This window comes from Arachis ipaensis, chromosome B8 (genome assembly GCF_059453495.1).
Source record: "Arachis ipaensis isolate K30076 ecotype BB chromosome B8, ASM5945349v1, whole genome shotgun sequence".
Lineage (NCBI taxonomy): Eukaryota > Viridiplantae > Streptophyta > Magnoliopsida > Fabales > Fabaceae > Arachis > Arachis ipaensis.
This window is the reverse complement of record NC_142443.1, coordinates 26,937,619-26,946,164: the sequence shown is the minus strand read 5'-3', so window position 1 is coordinate 26,946,164 and position 8,546 is coordinate 26,937,619. Positions and strand designations below refer to the sequence as shown.

The following is an 8,546-nucleotide window of genomic DNA, read 5'->3' as shown; positions in this document are numbered from 1 at the left end:
GGCTATCCTAGCCCCACTCACCTTTCATCACTCTAACGCTGGCGTTATTAGATAAGCATCTTCATTGAAAGTGATTGAGGTGGAATCCAATGGGCAATGTTTTTTTATTTCTTATTTTTATAAACGTACTAAATATTTGAGAGAAATTCTCACATGTTTACAAAACATGTAAGTGTTTTTATTCTAATTAATTAATTGTCTTTTTTTTATCAGTATTATAGTTTTAATATTATTTTTAATTTAAAGGTTAAAAATATTAATAAAATAAAATTTTAAATTCTAAAATTTTAAATAAAAAATTAACATCAAATTAGCAAAATAAATTACGAAAACAAGAATTTTATTTATTTGTTCTTAGAGCATACAAAATATTTCTATGTATAGTTCTTAAAATGCTTATAGAAATACGTATATACTATCTATCTATTGTTAAGGATTTGATTTTCGGGTCTTTTCTCGAAACGGTCAACAAATTCGACAATTTTAAGATTGAGTCATATGGCTCTAAAACGGATCAATAACTTCTAATATTCTGATCTAACATTTGAATTTAAATACCTCTCTTATCTTAGTCAGATAAGATAAGATGAAAACGGTCCAAACTAATCTTACAATCTCTAACCAACATTCAAATTTAAATATTTTCATTATCTGAATCAGATAAGGTAAGATGAGATAACTACCATTAGCTATATAAAGGGGAGTCAGAAATCTTTTCAGGTACTCATTCATTCATCACACCTTATACCTCTTAAATTCATTATGACTTGAGCGTTAGAGTGTCTATTTCGGATCATAAGTCTCCAATTCATCTCACAACTCGTACCAGAGACTTCTAGTACATCTATCAAAATAATTCTTACATTAATACTAAAAATTGAATTCGATCAAATTTTTTCAAGATACATTGTAAGTTTTTCGATTGCATTTTAGAATTCTAAGATAAATACAACAAGATAAAAATGAGTTAAAAATTAGAGATAGGTACAAAGATAGGAAATATATTTTAAGGCATAAATTAAATTTATTTTTTTATTTCTCTAAAAATTAGAAACAAAAATTACTATTATCTTTTTCTCTTTATATTATTTACAAGTCTTATCAGACAAGTATCAAAATGCCTTTTATTATTATTTTTTTAAACATATAGTTCACAGTATTGTATTTTTGAGAAAGAAAATTGCATTGAGTTTGTTTGAGAAACGTAACAGTTACTTGAATATCCAATAATATTTACTTTGTACAAAACAGTGTAAATAAATAAATGAAAATATAGAAAGAGGGAACAGAAAAAAAGAAAAGAAAGGAATTAATTAAATAAGTAGTAGTATACATTATTACACTAGGAAAGAAGAGAAAGCAGACAATAATAAAAAAGGTGAGGCTTTTTCAGTTTTTCCATTGTAGAGCAGGAATCTGAGATCTAAGGGAAGAATTGAATAGGGACAATGAAGTTCTTGTTTCAGTGTCCTTGTTGCTCATGCTTTTGCTTCATGAAGCCAAAGAAGGGCCCTGCGAAAGTCAAGGCAGCCAAAGAGGTCAAAGAAACCAAGCAAGAAGAAAAGAAAGAAGAAAAGAAGGACTGAAAATTCACCATGTATTGTACTGTAATGTATTACCTCCATTTTAATTTACTATGTTATTTATATATATACTTTCTTTGATTGTATTAGTCCTTCTTTCCTATTTTATGTTTCTCATAAAAAATATTCTAATTAAGCATGCGCAAAAAATTTGCATCTACTTTGTTCTTAATTTCGCATCCATGTATTATACTATGAAAATGCTCAATATATTTGCAAGTAATTGCTTAAATTGGAAAATAAATTTCCATGAATATTCAAAATTCAAAATGCTACACATCTAGAACTCATATTGACTCATTATGGACGGATCATTATTATTTTTTCAGATTCATTCTAGATTTAACACGCTTATCAAATTTTAATGTAATTCAATTACTGGTTTATGTGTTCTGTCATGTATTTTGAAATTGACCCTTAATCAATTTTCTTCTAATACCAAGTCAACCCCTTCACTTCACCATCTCTCACGTTAGCCCCGATTTCAAACAAACATCATCCACTTTTTTTCCCTAACATATACTGGGTGTAATTTCTTCGCCATAGATCATCACTTAAAACCAAACATGTACTTTCTAAGTCTAATTACTATGTTAATTCTCGTAATTTCATCAAATTAGGTATTTATAATTTAAAAAATTATAATTAAATTGTTATAATAGATAAAATAAATTTAATTAGGTTCTCTTGAACTAATTTTTTTTTAAAAATACAAAATAATTGATACTTACTTTTCGTGTTTGATGTAAAATAAAGTATAAAATATTTTAAAATTATTTTTTTTTTTTTGAAAAATAACTTTCAGATAAGAATGTTCCAGAATCTATTAAACTTGAAATTCGACTTGGATATCGATTATCTGGTGTCATTTTTTAGTTAAAATCAAGTTATGTTTCGGATAGATCTTATTCGACTTAATACTATCATGTTCTATAACTAAAATATAGATTTTTGTCCCATGAAATAAAGATTTAATAGTCACTCGTGATACATTTCTTATGAAATATGAATACTTTACTGAATTGTTGTGTTCTTTTTCGATATAATTTTGGATAGGCATTCATGGATGCTTGTGGGACACTCACTCGTCACGTTGGTTTTTTTGCCTTCCAAATTTTATAAGCCTAATATATAAAAGAATAAAAGATTACGGGAAGTCTTTCAAACAAGATGATGAGCCGAGTCCAAAAACAAAAACAACAGAGTCTACCGACTAAAATCTGTCACAAAAAACAAAAATAGTCCTGACAAAAGAATAAGCAAAAAGACGGAATTTTGGAAAAAAAAAAAAAAAACAAAGGACAGAGTGATCATATAAAATTATGGGCAAAAAACCATATTAAGCCACATGCAGAAATGTTTAACCAAAATACGCCAAACAGAAATTTGTTTCAGCAATAAGCCAAGAGGCATATTTATATAAATCGAACCACCTAGGTTCGAACTCTATTAGCAAGTAATTCGAACCATCTAAGTTCGAACTACTACTGGAAAAATGTAAATAATTCGAACCGGTTAGGTTCGAACCAGGAGAGCATGTAATTCGAACCGGTTGAGTTCGAATTATGTGGAGATTAGTTTAGTGTAATAATTCGAACCAGGTTGGTTCGAATTATGGGGAGAGGGGTTGATTGTAGTAATTCGAACCAGGCTGGTTCGAATTACATGTATCATGGTTCGAACCAGGTTAGTTCGAATTAGTAGGACTCAGAGCTCTATATAAACGCTGTAAACGTGATTTGCTCTCATTAGAGGACGTAAGATGGCTAGTGAGGAGGAGAGTTTTGCTGTTTTGGTACACCACAGAGGATCCATCAAGAGGAAAACTCGGTCCGGAGTTAAGTTCACAGATAAGAATCCTCTCTATATTGTGGTGAATCGAACGACAAGCTATGATGACCTGGTTAGATCTGTGCTGATGAAACTTGGCCTGGAAGGTGCGAAGCGGATTAAGAAGTTTTTCTATCGCATTCCAGTCACGATCCTGCACGATACGGTGAAGTATGATTGTCTCACGATTGGTAGTGATGAGGACCTCCAAGTCATGTTTCTTTGTCGGAGGCAGTTTCCGGAGGTCCGCACATCAGAGTTGCTGGCAAAGCTGGTTGATGTGGTATCCAGCTCAGGGGGTTCGAACCGGAATACCACCAATGTAGCCACGGCAGCTGGCTCCAGTTCCATGGCTGCTGTGGCTTCTTCCTCCGTCCCAGTTTACGAGCCAGCGGCCCAACTTGTCGCCTCTCCGTCATTTGCTGTTGATTTGAATGACGGCGTCCGCGACGAGGTAGGATCCTTTGATGTTCAGCCAAACGCTTTACACGGCGTTCCACCGGTTGGCGTCGGAGACGGAGAATTGGGTGATCCTGATGAGGACGACGTTGAGCCCGAAACGATTGAGGATGATAGCGGGGACGAGGTTGTAGCGGCTGGGCCTGCATTGGCTGGCGGTGGTTCTAGCTCTGGCACACAGCAGTATCCACCATATTTTTCTTCGCTGGACCTGGACGCCATGACGCATGAGGGTGCGCTAGGGCACCCTGTTGGATTCGGAGCTAGAGATGCGGAAGGGAATGCTGGTCTCACAGAGTTCCAGGTTGGTCAGCAATTCCAGGATAAAGATGAGGCCCTGTTAAGTGTGAAGACTTACAGCATCCGGCGAGGGGTACAGTACAAGGTGGTGGAGTCCGATCACCGCCGGTATGTGGGCAAGTGTTCCGAGTTCGGGAATGGGTGCACATGGTTGATTCGACTGAGTCTCCGGAAGCGCAAGGGCATTTGGGAGGTCAAACGGTACAATGGCCCTCACACTTGCCTGGCCACATCCATATCAAGTGATCACAGAAGTTTGGATCATTCTGTGATTTCGGCGTTCATTATGCCAATGGTTAGGGCTGACGCATCGGTTAGCATCAAGGTGCTCCTGAACGCCACGGCAGCGCATTTTGGTTTTAGGCCGACTTACAGGAGGGTATGGATGGCGAAGCAGAAGGCCGTTGGCCTCATCTACGGTGACTGGGATGAGTCATACAGCGAGATACCTAGGTGGGTGTTGGGTGTCCAGCTGACGATGCCTGGTACTGTTGCAGTCCTCAGGACGAGCCCGGTTCTAGTTGGAGGACAGGTGGACGAGTCTCAAGCTTATTTCCACAGACTTTTCTGGACTTTCCCTCCGTGCATCGAGGCATTCCGGCATTGCAAGCCGCTAGTCAGCATTGACGGCACACATCTATATGGTAAGTATGGGGGAACGTTGCTCATTGCGATTGCACAGGACGGGAACTCCAACATTCTACCTGTCGCATTCGCACTAGTAGAGGGTGAGAATGCGGAGTCCTGGACATTCTTTCTCTCGCACCTTCGGCAGCACGTGACCCCGCAGCCCGGTCTGCTGGTTATATCGGATAGGCACAACGGCATCAAGTCTGCGCTTGAGGCCCCGGACGGAGGTTGGTTACCGCCATCTGCGTACCGTGCATTCTGCATACGACACGTAGCGGCTAATTTCGCCCTTACCTTCAAGGGCAAAGACGCTAGGAGGCTTCTCGTGAATGCAGCGTACGCGAAGACTGAGGTTGAGTTTGATTACTGGTTTGATATACTGCGGTCTGAAGACCCGGCGATGTGTGAGTGGGCGAACCGTATTGATTACTCCTTGTGGACGCAGCATCGCGATGAGGGGAGGAGATTCGGTCACATGACGACGAATATCTCCGAGTGTGTGAACTCAATCCTCAAGGGTGTAAGAAATCTTCCTGTAGCATCCCTGGTGAAGGCAACATATGGTAGGCTGGCCGAACTCTTTGTTCGCAAGGGGCGAGAGGCTGAGGCCCAGATGGGCACCGGACAGCAGTTCAGTCAGCATTTGGTGAAGTGTATTGAAGCCAACTTGAAGACGGCCAGGTGCTTCACGGTGACGTTGTATGACCGTGATAACTCCGAGTTCACCGTAGCGGAGACCACTCCGACTGGTACTTTCTCATTGGGTACTTACCGAGTATCGCTTGCCTCCCGGACATGTGACTGTGGGTACTTTCAGGCGCTTCATTTCCCGTGTCAGCACGCACTTGCATGCTGTGCCTACGCACGTGTGAGCTGGAGCTCCTATGTTCATAGCGTCTATCAGATTACCTCGGTGTTCAATGTCTATCGGATGGGATTCACACCTCCAATCCCGGAGGGCTTCTGGCCACCCTACGATGGGCCCACCGTGATTCCGGACCCAAACAGAAGGCGTGCGAGAGAGGGGAGGCCTAGATCCACAAGGATACGGACAAATATGGATGAGGCAGATCCGAACAGGCCAAAACGGTGTGGCCTTTGTCGCCAACCCGGACACACTAGACGTAGATGCCCACAGGTAGTAGGATCGTCTCAGACAGGGCGAAATTAGCTTCCATGATGTTATTGTTAGTGTTATTTACATTTAAGTTGTCTTGTTAGATGCATTGCTTGACCACGTATGTAACTTATTGTCAGCCTGATCATCCGCTGGCACACCAACGAAGTAATCTCCAAGAGGGCCCGATCCAGGTCCAGCGTCACCAGTGTCAGCCCCGTCACCGAGCCCTGTGCCATACCACTCACCTCCATGACCGCCATCGTGTGTACTAGTACCTCCATCGTCTGTGCCTCCTCCAACGTGGCCAGGCTGGTCGTCATCGTCGTCCCCATGGTTAGCACCCCTCCTCGCGCTATGATCCGGCCACCTCCACTGACGCTGGCTCCTCCGTGTCCCTACACCCATCCTCCTCTCAACCCTGCGCCTGTCAGGCACGTCATCCGGAGGATCCATGTTAGGCACTCGCCCCGGACCCCGCTGTGAGGCCTCAACTGGTATAGGAACTGATCTCGGATCCCCCAGCTGAGTGTCCGCGGCCAAGAACCTCTTCCCATGCTGACTCCACCACTGAAGGAACTGATGAGACGGTCCAGGGTCGGCAACAACGTCGAACCTCAATACACTGTCCTGACGAGCGTCCCAGTATGCATGCCACTTCCGCATGGAAGAGGGGAACCATCGATCGCCGCCTCTCCCGTCCTTGGACATCAAAAAGTCGATGTTCAAGGCGGGACGCGGAGGGGTCTGTACCCCTCCAAACTGAGGAAGAACACGATCTATCTGATGCCACTCTATGACAGCAAAGTAGATCAGCGCGGTCACAGAGCGCCACACCGACATGTGCCGAGGCTCCAAAACCTCCGGATGCAACACCTGAAGTACGTCGGGGCTACTGTACGGCATCCATATAAACTGCAGAACGAACCCACCCTTATCAGGGCAACTGTACGACCCAAGTGTAAAATATTTAACTAAAAGAGCATCAGTTATTAATTAGCATACTAACCTCCCTGGACTGTAACCGGTCTATCCGAAGCTTCCACGTCTGCACTCTCGGACCCTTCTCGTTACCGGAAGGGTTGTAACCTGCCCATCTGCACCATACACATGAGTTACATATACTAATATCTGTGTTTACATTATGCAATAGAGTATTAACATACACGCAATTCTGTAAGTCATATTGAAAAAGAATAGGCCCAGTATAGTACCTCGACGCCAACGGCCAGCTGAAAGTCTCATATCCTGCAGGCCTAAACTGAGGAAACCGCCAAAAGATCCAAGACTGCAGTAGCTGAAGCGGGCCCGCTAACTTCACAATATGTCTGTTTGCCACTCTGCACATGCACCGGTACAACCAGGCCAGTGCTGCCGAACCCCAGCTGTACGTACCCAGCTCCTCCAGCCTCGCTACATATGGAAGCCATCTAATGTGAATCCGGTTGCCAGACTTGTCTGCAAACAGCTGCGTGCCCAGCAACATCATGATGTACGCACGGACATATCGGCGAACAGTGTCATCATCTGCATCCTCAGGGCACTCACCAAAGGTCTCCTGAAACCAGCTGCAGTTCACTGCGTACTTCTGAACCTGACTGGGAGGAGGTATAACTCCTAGCAACTCCTGGAACCAGACCCAGGGTGGACGGCCGCCATCGATGTATATATGGAACTCTGACAGGCACCCGCTCACGTAACGGCCATCGACTGGCAAACCCAGCTGGTATGCCACGTCCTGGAGTGTGATCATGCACTCTCCGAACGGCATATGAAACGTGTGCGTCTCGGGACGCCATCTCTCCACGAATGCACTGACGAGCGCCTCGTCTAGCCGGAACCACCGGTCGTTCAGCCTTGCAAGATGGTATAGCCCTGCCATCTGCAAGTATGGAACGTATCTGTCATCAAGACGCATGCCCTGCTGCCGCCTCATGCTCCTAATGCATCACTCGGGCTGCGCATGAAAAGAACCGCATACTGAGATATATAACTACACAGGTTTTACAGTAAACCGGTTCACATAAACCGGTTTACAGTAAACCGGTTTACATAAACGGGTTTACATAAAACGGTTTACATAAACCGGTTTACATTAACCATTTTGCTAAATTAAACAGCATAACATTACATGAAAGATAACTAACTGGAAAACAAACCCTAAACCACACAACTAAACCGCTAGCATATACCACAATTAACGAGAGCCATTAACAAGAAACAAATTCAATAAACCGGCTTACTTAAACCACCTAGCATGAAACAACTACCCTAAACCACATAAAAAAAACCGCTTGCAAAAACCGCTAACAAAAACCGCTAACATAAACCACCAACATAAACCACTACCAAAAACCACTGACTTAAACCACTAACAAAAACCACTACCCTAAACAACCACCCTAAACCACTAACATAAACCACTAACTTATACCGCTAGCTTAAACCACTATCATAAACCACCTACATAATCCCCTCACCTAAACCACCTACATAAACCACTAACATAAAGTACCGTCTAACCAAGATACAAAACCACTAAGGCACAACTAACGCTTGAATCAAAAATATTTCCGTACTAACCTCATCGTTGATGACCCCGGCTATATGAGCGACTCCGTCCAACC

The 8,546-nt window shown here is 42.5% G+C and overlaps 2 protein-coding genes across 2 annotated transcripts; both read left to right on the top strand.

Moving 5' to 3' along the window:
- Positions 1–1,321: 1,321 nt before the first annotated feature.
- On the top strand, positions 1,322–1,755 carry LOC148547507 (uncharacterized). Its single transcript, XM_088497659.1, has one exon. It carries the CDS (start codon positions 1,449–1,451, stop codon positions 1,584–1,586), a length of 138 nt encoding a protein of 45 aa, XP_088353785.1. The 5' UTR covers positions 1,322–1,448; the 3' UTR covers positions 1,587–1,755.
- Positions 1,756–5,415: 3,660 nt separating this feature from the next.
- Positions 5,416–5,973, top strand: LOC148547506 (uncharacterized). Its single transcript, XM_088495473.1, has one exon. The coding sequence runs from the start codon at positions 5,416–5,418 to the stop codon at positions 5,971–5,973; it is 558 nt and encodes a 185-aa protein (XP_088351599.1).
- The last annotated feature ends 2,573 nt before the right edge of the window (positions 5,974–8,546 follow it).